Here is a 16,591-nt window from a genome sequence, read left to right as displayed (position 1 = left end):
CCCTGCTCTAGATTGAGTTCATATACTACATGGAAAAAAAACTGATAAAATGAAAAAAAAAGAGGGGGGATACAGTTCACAGGGGTATTAATACCCCTGCGGAGCATTGTGATCAAATAAAACAAGTTTTGAAGCCGAATAATTCGGGTCACCTGTGTGAGTTGATCCTAGACTAGTAAACATCTGTGAAAGACGAGCAGCCCAACTCTGAACATTACCATCAGCAGCACCAGGCCGCTCTCCGGTGCTCCTTCTCTCTCCTCCCCCTGCATGTGATCCGCCCATCCCCTCCTGCCAGCTGCCACTTGCCGTATCGCAGTGATGCTACTCGCGGCCGTGTGGAGGAGGAGAGAGAGGCTGCCCGCTGCCCAATGACAGCGCAGGATGCTGAGAGAGGCTGTTAGGCTTGAATGGAGGCGACAAGATGCCGTCCAGAGCGACCAAGGAGACCAATTGACATCTGAAAAGGTATACCTGTATCTGTTGATATTTTACGGCTAAAAAAACTAACACGTACTATTGTAACGTTAGAAAGAATGACGCCTGAAATACGTAACGTGTTCGCTCGCGTTTTGTTGTGCGCGTTTTGATGAGCGATACCCCGGGGGTAAAAAGAAAAAAAAAAAAAAAAAAAAGGCACAGGCTGTGTCCATTTAACCAAATCTTTTTCCTGCTCGCTTAATTAAGCGAGACAATATAAGCTAGCCGTTTCCTGGAAACTAATATTACTCTATAGTCGCGAAAAGGCGATGACAGAGCGCCGTTGTTCCTAAAAATAAAGATTTCCCCCACACGACAGGTTAGAGTGTTATATTTCAGGCGAGCATGTAGGCCCGGCGTGCTGTCAATTGCTCGGTCGTGCCCTGCTAGTCTTCATCAATTCCACCTTCAGATCAAACCTGGCTACATATTGTAATATATAGGAGCTATTTCTGAGCAGCAAAGTCTGCTAACGCTGGCATTTGGTGACGTGAGTGCTCGGGCCAATTTGGAGACATTTAACATCTCATCCAGTCCACCAAGCGTTTGAGTCTGGAGGAGGCATGGAGGCGTCAGGATCTGTAGTAGAATGCTTGATGAGGAGGCTGGATGTGTTGCATCTGCTCTTTCATAGAAATATCAACAAGATTCCCCTACATGTCATATATTCCCCAGTGCCATATAACTCCACACATGGCGTTATTTGTATGATGGCTTTTTTTTTTTTTTTAAATGTCATGACTGCCTCATTGAACAACCGACTTCTTTCTCCAAAGGCTGTGCCTGTGGAAAAAAAAAAAAAAAATCTTTGTTTCAGGACATCTGTATCCTCTCTGCTGTTTCCGCACCACCGCACAGCCAGATTCATTTCCACATTGCCTTCACTCTGGCATTTGCTGATCAGATGTACATGTATGTGCTGCAGCAGCTCTCCCAACCTCCAACACAGAAAGTGGGGTGCAAAAAAAAAAAAAAAAAAGAACATTGTGATCCAGGTCAGAAAACTAGTGTCGCTCAAAACTGTGCTGTTCCAAGATTCATAAAACTGAAGAAATGAGTCAACATATGGGCGATATGGCCCATTACTCTGGGCGGCAGAGTCTTGTGGGTGCACCATGCAAGGTTACAAGGCAATATAGCTCATTGCCCTGGTTGCTGCAGTCTTGTGTGTACTTCATAGCAATTTACAGGACAATTTAAATCACTATGCAGGGCACCACAGTCTTGTGGATGTGTTACAGAGTTTTAAAGTCAGTATGGCCCTTAACCCAGGGTAGCACAGTCTTTTGGGCGTCCCATACAAGTTTAATAGAAGCCTTGTTTCAGAATTGGCTGTTTTTTTAAAAAAAAATATGTTCAACTGGAATAGCTGATATAGTTTCACATTTTCAGAGCCGTGTTAGTAGAGTCATCTAATATTTCTTGTCTTATCAACAAGTGGACGCATAAACCAAATCATTCAATCCCCAACTTATTTCACTGCTGTTTTGACAAGCATTTGCAAATTTGGTAACCAGCCATTTTATAGCTGTGCTTTTCATGTTATGATACAGATACATTTTGAAAGTGATAACTTGTATTAGACAAATATTTGACAAATAGGTTTACAGCAAATTCAGCCACAATTTCTCAGTTACTGCTTGAAGAGATAATTAAATTCCCTTGTGCGGCTCTATTGCTTGGAATAAGGTAGAAAAACAACAGAATGAAATGCTGAGAAGTCAACGTAAAAGACAATATTGCTACCTATTTCAAATTGAAGCTGTGAATTGGAGAATGAAAACATTATTTTCCAATAGATGCCCGCTCCTCTGCTCTGTCAGCAGTAATAACCACACTAGCTGATTATTTATATAAAGATACCCTTACTCTTAAGTGGGAAATTGATAGGAATGTGTAACACTGGGAACCATTGAAAAAACCCTCAATATTCTAATCGCTAAAATCGGAAAGGGATCATAAAAGGAAGAGTTTATCTTCATCTTGCTTTGTAAAGTGAGGCTTTGGGTCCAGTAGAGGTTATAATCATGAAGTTGTTTTATGAAAAGAACCAAAAGTTAAATCACTTGTGGACTACAGCACTCTGCACATCAGCTGAAGTAAAAATCTGTAAAAAGCCCTGAATAGTTTAATCTATTGCAGAAACAGATTCTCATTCATTTTACAAAAACAAAAAACAAAAAACATTCAGTGGGGAAGAAATCCTGCATAAGAAATAACATTTTCTCACAAAAGCACCACCCATAGAAATTCCTATTAAACAAATGTAACGTAAGCATTTTTTTCTTTAGATAGATCATAGTTTTGTCTACATTTTCATGAGTAATAGTGAGGAGGAATAAGCAGATTTGACATGGAGGTAACATTTCTGTTCCCCTCTCTTCTTCCCGGGAAAAACAGAAAAATGTTGCATTTAAAGTTAGGCAGATTGTTGTTAAGTCTCATAAATCAAATGGTATCAGAAATTTAGCTGGAAGGAAGTTTATCTGGTTGCAATGCACAGTGAAGAGGATGATACATAAAACTGAAAAAAGACAGATCTCCAAAGCTCTCACACGGAAAAACTGCAGGTGACCTCGGGTTCACAAAATCTCCATGAAACTCATTAGATACTAATCAATGTATCTAATTCATGTAATGAAAAATAACTTCCCGTGTATAGTGAAGGTCTTCATTGAGAAACAGTTAATTTAGGGAGATAGAAATCAATCATATACATCAAAGGGAACAAAAGGTGCGTTATATAAAATAAAAACAGCAGGCAGGAAAGAGGAACAAATAATTAATTAAGATCTAATCTTAATTAAAGGAGCTGTTATAAACATAAATTAGTCATAACATTAAAGCAAAAAGTCAGAGTACATGTGCAATTAAACTACTGACACTAGTCAATTAAAATAAGGTTAAATTAGGACTAAATATCTAATTTTTAAAAGTCAGTTATAGGCCAGGCCCTGAAGATCCTTTGTTTACTTTACAAAACTCACGATTTTCATGTTCTAACATCTTTTTAGATTTATTGTGGAGGTCCACAATAAACCCTTTAAATGAATTTACTTTAGGGGATTTTCAAATAAGTGTCAGTAAATGTGGAGGTTGCTGCATGTTTCAGGCAAACTGACAGCAGTGCAAAATTAATATCAATAGGAGAAAGACGTGCAGTGGAGTAAGAGTGAAAGTGTCGTCATCACATCCCAGATCATTAGCTCAGCAGCTCTGCTCTGCTCACATAATTTCCCCCCTTTAGTTACAGTTTTCCTGAAAATCCTGTTCCACTTACGTAACTTATAGCCGTAACAAGAAAGCATTAAAAATGTTGGATTTATTACGCAGCCTGGAATTGATGTCGTTTGCGGTAAGGAAAGGGACGGTTGAAAGGCAAGAAGAAAAAAAAAAAAGAAAAGAAAAAATGGCGGAGTGACTCCCTTAATCAATGACCCATCAGTGGTGAGGTACACAAAAGCTGACAAACACCGACTCAAAGATGCGTCACAGGAGATGCAGCCCAACACACAAACTGGTTTATCTGCACTACCGGTGGATCAAAGAAGCAAACACGTGTTTATCTTCCTCAGAAGTGAGCAGCAAGCTGGCTGGAACTTATGCTGGATGCTGTTTTGTCTGAACCCCTGCTGGATCCTGCTTCCCCCACTGATAGATTTACCCACCAGACCTCACTGATCTGATCTGGCTGCTTTTTTTTTTTAACTCTGGTCTACTGCTTGTGATACATGTTTTAAAGGAGAACAAAAAGAAATGTTCTGTAAATTCTTTGTAAATTCTGGTAATTGTGAATCTAACAGGAAGGGAATATTTTCCCCTTGCATCAAAGCAAATGTTGCCAGCCTTTATATGATAAATAAATAAATAAATAAATAAATAAATAAATAAATAAATAAATAAATAAATAAAATAAATAAAACGCATTGGAGAATATTTTTTGAGGCATTTCTAGTATTAAAATACCAATAGTCCTTCATTTTGATGCATTTAGTGGAGAAAAGATCAGATATTTCACAAACCGATCACAGATGAGTACAGATCAAGGTAAATGCCAGTCTGTGGGCCTTTTCTCATGCATCTCTTCAATATAGAAAATCAGAAAACTTCCTCATTGCAAATCAAAATTTGTTGTTCAGTTGACTTAATTTTCAGCATTTCCACGCTCTTATAACTTTATCGTACAGATGGGAATGACTTTCTGAATTTCATGTAAAGCATCAGCGATGCTGTCATGGGAAATTTGAGTGACTTTCATATATCGAAGGAACCTGCTGACACATGGATTCCTCTTTTTATGAACAATCTGTCCTTTATTTTAAAGATATACAGGAATGACTTAAAAAGCAGAAAGAACAAACCTTCCCCTTGTCACTGTGGCTGTATTCAGCCACAGTTTCTTTGATTGATATTTTGAAGATTTCTTCCACCTTCATGTGATGACGACAGGTGATTTGTCTGCGCTAGCCCAGACAGAAACACCATGGCAACCGAATCCGAGAAGTGTCACCAGGAGGAGAGAAAGATGGAAAAGTCTAAGCGTACATGATTAACCACTTTTTTCTTAGACATATCGGTATCTTTCATCCTTTGACAGCTGGGGAAATTAAAAACCCTGGTTAGAGTCTTTGTCTTGACATTTGTGTTTAATAGCATTCAGTTTTTACCCTAAAAATATCGACCACAGTAAAATAATGATGCCTTCAGATTACATAAATCACAGCCGTGATAAATCTAGAAATGTATTAAAGCCAAAGGACAGCATTAAATAGCCCAGCTATTATTACATGATTAAAAATTAAGTCTCCTGTATCATTTTTTTCTTCTTATTACCCAGGAGGAAGAAATTTATTTTAAAACTTGTACATTTTTACAATTTTATTAATCAAAAGATGATTGGGCCTTTATTATTAAAAGAGCATATGCGTGATATACGTGGTGATTTCTGATGTTTTTCTTTCTAGTATAAGCCTCAGATAAAAAGACATGTTGGGTCCAGTTCTTACAGTCATACTGTTAGCCAAGCTGCACTCTGTCACTAAATATTTATCAGTTAGCTTATGAGACAAGACAGTGCTGCAGAAATGTTGCTTTATTTCTCGTCCAGCATGTCTTTATTTGTCAGAATTATTGGTCTTTCTTCCCTACTTTTCTTTCTTGTATTTCTATGTGCAGCACTCTGCACACACACAGAGCACCAGCACCTCTGGGGATTATTTATTAAAGGCTTAAACATAAATGTGTTTATTACAGTGGCATAATCTCATGCTGAAATTTTAGTTTGAACACATCCTGTCAGTGGGGGAAATACACTATTTTATTTTTATATTCATTTTAGACTTCATCATCCTTGCTTCCATGCTGACTGTGCACGACAGAAATAAGATTTAATCCCACTTTTAGAGTTTTAAATTATCGCCTGGATTATACATGCAACAAACTTTTAGACAAGAATTTGTTTCTTTGTAGCCATTTCCTTAAAGATCCTGGCTTTCTTTAATTGCATGTTCGATTGTCTTTGCAATTTTGAGGGTTGGCTAATAACCCAGGGAAAAAAATTAAGTTATGAGTGACTTATTAAAAAGTTTCCACTCACCTCACTTTTTTTTTTTAGATTATGCTTCTGCAACAAAAGCTGATTTGTTTTCGTAGCTTTCTCCACGTCTTTACCGGGGGTGCCAATAAATTTGCTTGATCACTTATATGATAGCTAATTAACAAAGTGCCTTAAGAAACAACACTTCTCAGAAGATGATGATGAGCTTGATATCACGCACTAAACTGCTAATTGGGTCTGTGCTGTACGGCTTGGTTGTACTAAACCTGTGATTGAAAACAAAGGTGATTAATAATCAGATGGATTCTAAGTGATTCAAAATGTACTGATGTTTTGTAGAACGTGCTCCTCGACATCTAAAATGCTCTCTATAGTTGTCTTTGTTTACTCTGATGAAATGATGGCTATCATGATTCAGGTCAGAGAAATGTGAGACTGTAAAGTTATATTTTAATCAGTACTGAGATCTACTATAGATAAATGTTAGCCTGTGTGACATCTGGGATGATGTTGTGAAATTCCTGCAGGCCATTTGAAATTAGAGCCTTGTAAATTGGGACAGCTTGTCGTCTACGCTGACTAACACAAATCTTAGAGCTAATATAAAATTTCCCTTTCCGTCTAGAGCTTAGATTTTTGACTGGAATGTGCTGTTTTGTTTTTTTCTTTTCTGCTGTCTGAAATGCTGTATGTCTGACAAATCCTTCTCCCCTGTTTCCTCAGATCTGACATTGATGTGACCTAACCCACCCATTCAGACATGAACTAAGTCATCCATGTTTGGTTGAAAAAAGTCAGAGCAGTCTCATTTGAGCACGCCCCTGTTAAAGGACCCTCTGGTGGCTACTCCTCTGAATCACGGGACATGTACGGCAGTGCCAGAGCTGTAGGTCATGTAGAGAGCAGCCCTGTACGGTCCCCGCGCCTTCCAAGGTCCCCCAGACTGGGCCATCGAAGGGCACACAGTGGGAGCGGGGGTGGTGCAGGGGGCAAGACCCTCTCCATGGAGAACATCCAATCACTCAACGCTGCCTATGCTACTTCAGGGCCCATGTACCTGAGTGACCACGAGGGCGTGGGCTCCACTGCCACCTACCCAAAGGGAACCATGACTCTGGGTCGCGCCACCAGCCGGGCCATGTACGGGGGTCGCGTCACAGCCATGGGCAGCAGCCCCAATATTGCTTCAGTGGGGCTGCCTCATGCTGACCTTCTGTCTTACAGTGACCTGGGCTCCCTCTCCATGCTGCACGCCCACCACCACCACCACCAGGGGGTGCCCTCGGCTCTGCTCAGGCAGGCCGTGCGGGGCAGTGGTGGCGAGCTGCTGGAGATGCAGGCCCAGCTCAGGGAGATGCAGAGGGAGAATGAGATGCTGCGGCGAGAGCTTGACCTGAAGGAGAGTAAGTTGGGATCTTCCACCAACAGCATCAAGAGCTTCTGGAGCCCAGAGCTGAAGAAGGAGAGGATCATGAGGAAAGAGGAGGCGGCTCGCACGTCCATTCTGAAAGAGCAGATGAGAGTCACTCACGAGGAGAATCAGGTGAGACCACTCCTCTCTGAGCTGTCATAATCCACTTATTGCTGCAGTGAATTTCACTCGCTGCCTATTTGTCTGCCCATTTTGCTCTGCTTTGATCTCTGCTTTCACCATGCTGTCTTTTGCAAATAATCACAGCCATCCTCTCTTATGTATGCTGTAGAAAATTAAAGCAGTCAGTTCTGTTTTTTTTTTTTTTAACAGATTTGTAAAACCTTTCTGGAAAGATGTTCTTTTATTGACATAAATATCTCTTCATCCAGTGAAGAATCGATAAGACTTCAGCCTCTCAGAAAATACAAGCACTTCAACTAAAAAGGAGTAGAGCAGAAATCTGAACGTTCAGTTATTTGTGGCTCAGTTAAAAAGTACGATGACACTGCCGACAGGTGTATTGAATGCCGTCTGGCCCCGATATCGCTTAATTTTGGTTTATTTTCACAGGTTCAGCAGATTGGCCCCAGGGGAAGAGATGTCAAAAGGTTTTTTTTTTTTTGCTTACCTCAGTGTGGGGGTGTAGTCATGGCCCAGTTAAATCACTTACTGACAGGAGTAGGCACAGGGCCCAGAGACAAATGTCAAGGACACTTAAACACTCCCCGTCTGTCTTCCTTTGCCTTCTCTTCATATGCTCTGACCTGCATCATCTCACAGTGTTTACTTTGGTTCATATAGTTGTTTCTACAAAAGATTTTGTCATCTTTCTGTCTATTTTAAATGATTGTCTTGGCAAAAAAAACAAAAAAAAAAACAGCTGGAGATCACTTTCTTTAATGTCAGGCCTCACCTGGAGGATTATTAATAGTTGGCTAGCTGTTGGTGCGAGCGAATGCACAGCCTCTGGCTTAGTGGGTTCTGTCAGCTGCAAGTGGAAATGTATGACACTCTGATATTGTGTAGATTGTGTATATAGACTGAGCTTTTCAGTATGAATGCATTTTCAAAAAACAAAACAAAACGCTGTGTTCATGATGCAGCATACCGAGCAATGCTTTGTGCAGTTTAAAGGCTGAGTTTGGACTCGCTCTTTGTGCAGGGCATTGTGTCTGCTCCAACTCTGTTTTCATACACTGAAGAGACACGATTAGTCATTACTCTACCCTGCAAGGTAGTACCATCAGTGGGTTTTTCCACACAGGACTTGTTGATCTTCTTATGAAAGACGGGGTTTTGTCTCTGCATATTGCTAAAGTATTCGTTCCCTTTGAACATTTCAACATTTCATTAACCTAATAGTATTTTGTACTTTTTGTGCATTTTGAGGAGATTTTATGTGATGCAACAACACAAAGCAATGGATAATTGTGAAGTGGAAGGAAAACAATTCAGCGTTTTATATAAATGAATATATAAAATGTGTGATGTGCATTTTTTTTAATCAATCTAATCTCAGTATCAATCCATCCATATCTGTTTATGAAAATGCAGTAAAAATTGGTGAATTATAAACATATGGAGATTTTTTTTTATTTATAATTTTTCCTCCTCATTCCAAATTTGTGCTGCTTTGTGTTAGTCTTTTTGGGTATGAATACTTTTGCAAGGCGCTTTAGTCTAACTATCAGTCAATTATGCAATACCAGAAGTATTTTACATCATTATGATTTGCAAAAATCTGAGTCTGTGTTAAAGCTGAATCATCCGTGTCACCGACGGAACCGAAGCAACTCAGCTTTTCACATTTCTTTATAGAGTCGTTAAATCCTCATTGTGATATTTTTAGTTGGAACTCATAGAGTTGAGGAGCTGAATGTGTCCTGCAGCTTACGAAAGCTGTTCGCTGACGGGTTTCCATGGCATCATCCTTGAATCAAAGAGAGGACTCGGTGCTTGCTCTCCCCTTATGTCGAGTGATATTTATATTCCTCCTGGTAGGATTCATTAATGCAGTGTGGCAGCTAATAAAAGGCAGATGTGCCTTGTTGCTATAATTGGTCTATTCTAACTTGATTTCTGGGCTCTGAGGCGTGCTTACATAAGTGCATATTTACGGTGGGCTGGTTTGGTCACACCCACTGGGCTTACTGAGAGGCTGACTGAGGAGCAAATTGCCTCATTAATAATGGAAACATTTCAAGCCAGTCATTGCATCTGTCTTCTAGCACCACTTTTTACAATTGCATCAGGCGCCTTAGGCCCCTGTTAGTTTCAGCAAATACCATGCATCATTTATCATGAGATAATCAGAATCAGGGTGTACGGGCCTCTGTTTGCAAAATCTCCTGATATAACATTCACTTTCTGAAGCATGGAAGTTTTTTTTATTTTTATTATTATTTTTTTATGTTTAAATACCACCCACAGCCTGCAGAGCCTCAATCATAAACAGTGGAGGTGATGACTTGCGGTGATGATTAGCGTGAGATCATTTTGTGTGGTAGATTTTTGTTGTGAAGGGGAACTGATTTTTGTTTTCATGGAATTGAACAGAATTTTTGTTGTCCTGCCGAAGCTGTACGAGAGCTGCTGGAGGCGAGCGCGTGAGCTAGAGCATACCATATCTGACTGAGTCATGACCACTGCTGCTCAGCTGCCCAGTCAGCCCTGATCAACGGTTCCAACAAAAATAGGTCCCGCTTTGCGCCTTCTGCACATGCATGCAAGACTTAAAGTAAATCATGCTGTTTCCCACCCAGAAATTCTGGATTTTCTATATTTGGAACATAGGCTTAACGTAACATCGTCAACACGAACAAGCGTCTACGCTTGTGTCCGATTAAGTGTTATATAACACGTGGTGTGTGACGGGTGAAAATTTAATTAGAGGTAATTCCCCTGGTGGATTGTGCAGCCCTGTAATCAAACAGAGCGGCGTACTGCTCATGTGTGAGAGGTGAACTCACAATTGTTTGTTTACACGCATGTTTTATAATTCAGCTGTGCAAACCAGGTACTGCACATCAGTGCAGGATGTTGACTTAACTTGACTTCTAAGCTACAGCAGTCACATGGTGACGCTTTGTCACGTAACAACCCTAAGCTTTTGGTGTCTCTCACAGCCCCTAGAACAAAAACAGTTCACATTTGTCACCTAACAGCTGAAACCTTCATGTACTGTATTGAGATTGTATGCGATAGTTAAAAACAAAATTGTGAGTAATGGTGAAGTGGAAGAAAAACATTATATGGTGTCTTGCTACTCATAAGCTGAAGAGCGTTGCATTTGTTTTCATTAATTACTTACTGTTTTACCCCCAAATAATATAATTTGGATCCAGTGAACATGTAATAAAAAAACAAACAACCAAACAAAAAATGCATATGGCATAAGTATAATTCTTCCAAAACATGGCAGTTCACATTTCCTGACAGGTTGGCAAGAGGGCCATTAATCAGACACAGTAAGAGGCCCATGGTAATTCAGGACAAACTGCAGAGATTAAGGCTGTGAATCTGTTGAAGGGACCACTGTTAGTCAAGCACTTCAAATATCTGGCTGCCAAGAGTACCAAAACTGTTGAGTTGATGATCTCGCCCCACAAAAGCCCCCAGGCAGGTTGCCACAAACAAAGACGGGGACGCATCTACACACGTGTTGGGGGAACAAGGATGGTGCAAAGGAAACCTGGCCACTAGACATAACCTGGAGCTGCAGCTTATCTATACCCACAACATAAGGAAAGAGAAGTAGGACTACTATGTGCCACCAGCACTCACAGTGGTCATCTGTGGTCAACCTGGTTTCATCAGCCAGTGTCTACATGTTGCCACTTGAACAGCCGCCTATAACGGGACTGTGAACCCAGAGTTTTGGAGATGCCACCAGTCGAGACGCCGCATGGGAGGACACAGGGAGTCGCATCAGGATCAATACCTTTGTAGAATCACAGAGTTCTCTATTGATTCTTTCACGTTATGACAGTCTTCTCTTGGCGTGAATTTTCATGACAAGCAGAACCCTGGCGAACCGTGTGGGTGGTATCGAATACAAACTGGTTCCAGCATGGCCCCTGTGACTGCCAAGCGGTTGTGTGAGCCATCTGGCCTCATGCTAACCCACAAAGCAACCCCTATCAAGTGCTGCTAAAGCTGCTTAATCACACGATAAACAGCTTCCTCTAGTTCAAGCATCTGAATGAGATTCGATTAAAACAAAAAAATATAAAAGAAGTCTTGACAGATGGCTTACTTCTGTGCACAGAGTGGCATTTTTTTTTTACCGTCTCAGACTGTCAGATTTCTGCAGGCGCCCCTCTTGTAACTTTGTGCTAAGTGAGGGGAGGTGATGAAACGCAGCATTTGCTTGTGTGGTGTGGGTGTAATTGTGTATTGTCAGCTATCACGACACACTACGCAGAGATTAGGAACGGTGTGAACAGTAGGCTGCTGCAGCTCAAGAGCTTTGGAGTTGCTCATTTATTCTCACAAAAACACAACCTCCCATGTATGTAGAGCATTACATGCAGAGCAGCTGGTTCCTGTGTCACCAGATGGCTCATTCTGGAGCAGGGGTCATCATCTAATTGCTTAAGGGGCCAAAATAATATTTTAAGGCGCGTAGTGTGGCAGCCAGCCTTTTATTAGGCGTGTTTGTAACAATGGCCTGTTTGTGTGAAGCATTTAAATTATGGCTGAAGTAAGTAGATGGGATGTTCTGTAACATCTAACAGCTTATATTTGTTAAAGAAAATTTAACTTTTTCTTTAGTTTTAGCGAGGATCTGGTTGTGACTTTATCTGTGAATAAAAGCAGAAATGGCCAAAATTATGATAAATGCAAAATAAGAAAATAATTTTAAATGGACCTCTGACTTTTGGTGCTTCAGAATTCGCAGCTTCGCCTATTTTCACAGTTGTTTCTTTTATTTACTTTTTTTTTTAGCCCCATCTATCTTGTCATAAACTCTACAATGGTACATGTTGATTATAGCACCCCACAGTATTATGCAACCACCACCATGTTTCACTGTAAAGATGGTATGAGAAACACCAAAGCAACCAAAACTGGTGTCAAATGCTGCCCTGTTCTTCAATATATAATTTAAATATTTCGGTGCCCGTTCATTCTTTCTGTTTTTAACTTAGATGTTTTTTTCCCTCCTCAATCTTCAGTGGCAATTGACTTGGGGGAACTCAGACGCTCAACACTGTCACAGGTAAAACTGCCCCCTACAAGTCAGACAGAGTAACCCCTCTGCTAAATCACCACAACGCTTTGTTAAGGCATTCACATGGCAGAAGCCAGAACCTGAGTCAGTGTGTGATGTTGCCCTCAAAAGGATTCTCTGCTTCTGCACCACAAGATTTATGACAGCCAGTTACCCCCGGCTGGCCCAGGTGTCATTACGATAAGGAGTCACAGCAGCTCAGCGTCTCTGTCTAGTGCTGAGAAACTCTCTGGGTTTTGACCGTCAAGGTTTTCAAGAACAGAAAGAACCCCCCCCACCCCCCACCCCTCCCTGACCACAGCACCAGTATCAGCTGAGTCATGACCAGTTCAGGCAAACAGCTGCACCTCAGCTGTGGCTGACGTGGAGGAACCGGGCGGAAGGCTGCATAGTGATTTTAAGTCTCAGTTCAATTACGCAGATGCATTCACTGGATTGTTTCCTGCATTTTGGTTTCCAAGGCAGGCAGGAGTTTATTGATCGGTGAGGAGGGAGGATCCGAAACGAGAAGGATAGATCTGAAAAAAGAAGAAAACATTTGGGGTTCCTTCTCAGTGTGGGCACGCTTTACTCCAAATCTAACTACAGTAGAATCATTTGTTTGCTGTAAAAAAACAAACAAACAAACAAATACACACACACACACACACGCACACACACACATATATATATATATATATATATATATATATATATATATATATACATACATACATAATTCATGTTTGGGACTCATAAAATCTATATATTTTTTCAACTTTCCACTCTCATGGTTTACTTTGAGATGAGAGTAAGAGCAGAATATGCTCAATGTTAAAATTAGACTTTAGCATCTTCGTACTGCATCATTTCTGCTGCTGTACCGAAGGCCAATGACTCAGAGAGGGGGTGTCTGACTGAAACAACCTGTCATGGCAGCAGTCAGCAGAAAATTCAGCAGCTTTTACTGGAAATGCAAACACTGTCCCCTGGTGGTCAAACAAGCACTTGGAAAACGTTGTCAAACGGTAATCTTGTGTCTTTAGGTCAGAATTTTACTGGTGTTTATTTTCCTCCAGCTTATTTTCCTGTTGGTTGTTTACTTATAGGACCAAGTACTTCTAAAGTTAGTCATTAAAAGAATAATGTTAACTTTTTGCGTACTGTAAATCTGTAGAGTAAATGTGAATTGTGCTAGAGTTTAATTTTCTGTTAATGTTTACAGAATCGTACAGCAAAAATAGTTCTCAGTTGTTCCTTTTACTTTTAACTTGACTGTTAATGCTTCTCATTAAAATATTATGATTAGTAAATATATTTTAACAGTTTATTGGAAAAATACTATACCCACTTCTACCCATTTTTAAAATGTCTTTCCAGAAAGGTAATCCTGTCTAAGTAAACATTGGTTTGTACATGAAAAATCTATTTTCTGGCAGATATTTTTATTTGTTATAAAGAAAAAAATGTCTACGTTCAGCTCTTAGAACTGTTAATCTGGCTGTCTCGAAACCAATCGGGCTAATAGTTTAAAAACTGTTCTTTTTCTTATAACAAGATGAAAAGTTTGCTATCAAAAAAGGTTTGTTGTAAATTTGCTTTACTAACTGCAAGAGTGATAAACCAGCAGCTCTCATTTAGGATTTTTCTGCTTTGTGTTGATCATCCGTTTCTGTTGCATCAAGCTCTGACGCTCTGTTTTCACCACACATCTGTTTTTTCTGTTCATTCTGTTCATGCTCTGCAGCTGCTGGATGCCAGGAGAACCAAGGTTTGTCCCTATGTTTGCACCGTGTCGTGTGCACAACATAGAGTCACCTTTCGTGTGCCGTGTATTTTTTTTCCAGATACCTGACAATCCCTTTTTCTCCTAACCCTTTAACCTCCTTGGAGAACTGAATGATATCCCTTCAGTCCCTCAGTTCTGCTGCCCCTTGAATCCTGATGTTTCAACACAAAGACCTGGAGAACAGAAAGTCATGTTACTGCTCCACTATAAGAATTCAAACCATACATTCGTAGCCTGGGAAGGTGAATGACTTCAGGAGAAAAAGCTGTTTCTGTTCTCTAAGGACCTAACTGGACCATTTTCAGTACATGGGTGAATCTTTGTTTCTCTTCTACTTTATTGGAGGAAAGTTATACATCTAGCAAAACTAAACCTTTTGTCAGAAACGTGGTACAAATATCCTTACAGACAGTTATATACACATGGGTGAAAAATGTCATGAAAATGGTAAAAACATGAAGTGTCAAAGTTACAATCCATGTTAGTTCAGTGGAGTACAAAATCCACATGAGGAAATAGGTGTTTTAACAAAGTCACTGGTGAACATTTCACACTTATTTTTCCACCCTTCAAAATAGGGCTGGACGACATGGCTGAAAATCGTATCATGATATGCTTCATATCAGTCGATATTGATAATTATCAATTAGTTTTTTGTTCTAAATATCTGAAGTATTACCAAACTGGTGATGTGACTTTTCCTCTTTTATCCACAATTTCCCCTCGATTTGTTTTCCTCTTTTTATCCTTTCATTCCACGCTGTTGTTTATTTTTAAGCACTTATGAGGCATGGTGGCAAAACCTTAAACTGCTGGTAAGTTACTCTACAGCTTGTTGCTAGGTAACGAAAGAGTGAGTGAGTTGCTAGGTAACCGAATAGTGAGTGAATTAGTTGATGCCACCAACCGTGAGAGGTTGAGCGACTAAACACTTCCTCTACCTACTTCCCCCAGAATGCCGTGCGGTTCTGGATTGGAGTTCATAGAAATTATTGAATATTCTATCCAACATATTACCTATTGATATGAATCATGTGTCTACCACAATATATATTGTTATTGATTTATTGTCCAGCCCTACTTCCAAATAGACAAAAAACAAAAGAACATCTTCTGAATAAAGAACGTGTTTTGATTTTTCAGGCAGACAATGTAAAACATATTCTTCAGCTCTCACTCTTAGGGGAACTGGTTTAATCTAGTTAATCCATTAATTAACCCAATGGCTATTTAATCACTTAAGTTGAATAACAAAATAATCGCTTATTGCCTGTAAGTACATGCAGGTTTATAAAAGTAAATCTTTCAGGGTTGGCAGTGGAGACACAGTGGTAAATTGTGTATAGAGAAGCCTCAGTGTTGCACAAAACCACTCTGGATTTTAACTCCTACCAGTCAAAGGCAAGAAACTGAGGGTTCAATTCCCAGTTCCTATTTTCTATGACTACTTCTAGCTGGACACTCCACCATGAAACGGAAAGGACAGTAAGGTCACTGTACCTCAACGACCTCCGGAATCACCAGATCTCTGTCCAAGACAGAACCACTGGGATGTGATGAATATGAGATTCACATCATGAACATGCAGCTGACAAAACTGCAACAACTGCATGGCAATGTGACGTCAATGTGAGCCAAACTGCTTGAAGAAAGTTTATCTTGCCTCAACGAAATAAGCCACATCTACTAGCAAGGTGTATTTAATGATTAGCAGTGAGTATATATTATGCACTCATTTTACCAGTTATTGGCTCATTTAAATTCAACAAATATTTTGTTTTTCTGTAGATTGTGGTCTTACTGCTTATTAAAAGACTATCTTAATCACTTTAGGAGAGTTCTTACACTGTAATTATTGTATTAACTGACCATTGTTGATCAAAGTTTTTATCAAAAGAAAACTAACCTCTTTCCCTGAACGTAAATGTTATTCTACATGTTTTACTAGTTGGTTGATTGTTCCTGAAGCACCAATACTGTTTTCTTTGTGTCATTTAAATACAAACTACTAAAATCATGACTGAAAATTAATGGATGAATTTTAGCCCTGCATTTGCTCTTATTATATTCATCCATTTCTTTAATTTGTTGTCTGTGTTTAGGTATTTTTGTGATCTTTAGTCCTGAAGAGACATTTTC

The 16,591-nt window shown here is 39.8% G+C and overlaps 1 protein-coding gene across 1 annotated transcript in view; it reads left to right on the top strand.

Moving 5' to 3' along the window:
• Nucleotides 1-6,311: 6,311 nt before the first annotated feature.
• The window catches only part of erc2 (ELKS/RAB6-interacting/CAST family member 2), a 38,786-nt gene continuing 28,506 nt past the window's right edge, over nucleotides 6,312-16,591 (top strand). Inside the window, exons 1-2 of the mRNA XM_014999415.2 lie at nucleotides 6,312-7,580; nucleotides 14,411-14,434. Of these exons, the coding sequence (XP_014854901.2) occupies nucleotides 6,903-7,580; nucleotides 14,411-14,434 (702 nt within the window). The 5' untranslated portion in view covers nucleotides 6,312-6,902. The remainder of the gene's footprint in view (nucleotides 7,581-14,410; nucleotides 14,435-16,591) is intronic.

The sequence above is a fragment of the Poecilia mexicana genome, unplaced genomic scaffold (assembly GCF_051168715.1).
Source record: "Poecilia mexicana isolate PSO_F unplaced genomic scaffold, ASM5116871v1 scaffold_5, whole genome shotgun sequence".
NCBI classification, from domain to species: domain Eukaryota; kingdom Metazoa; phylum Chordata; class Actinopteri; order Cyprinodontiformes; family Poeciliidae; genus Poecilia; species Poecilia mexicana.
This window is presented reverse-complemented; position numbering and strand designations above follow the sequence as displayed.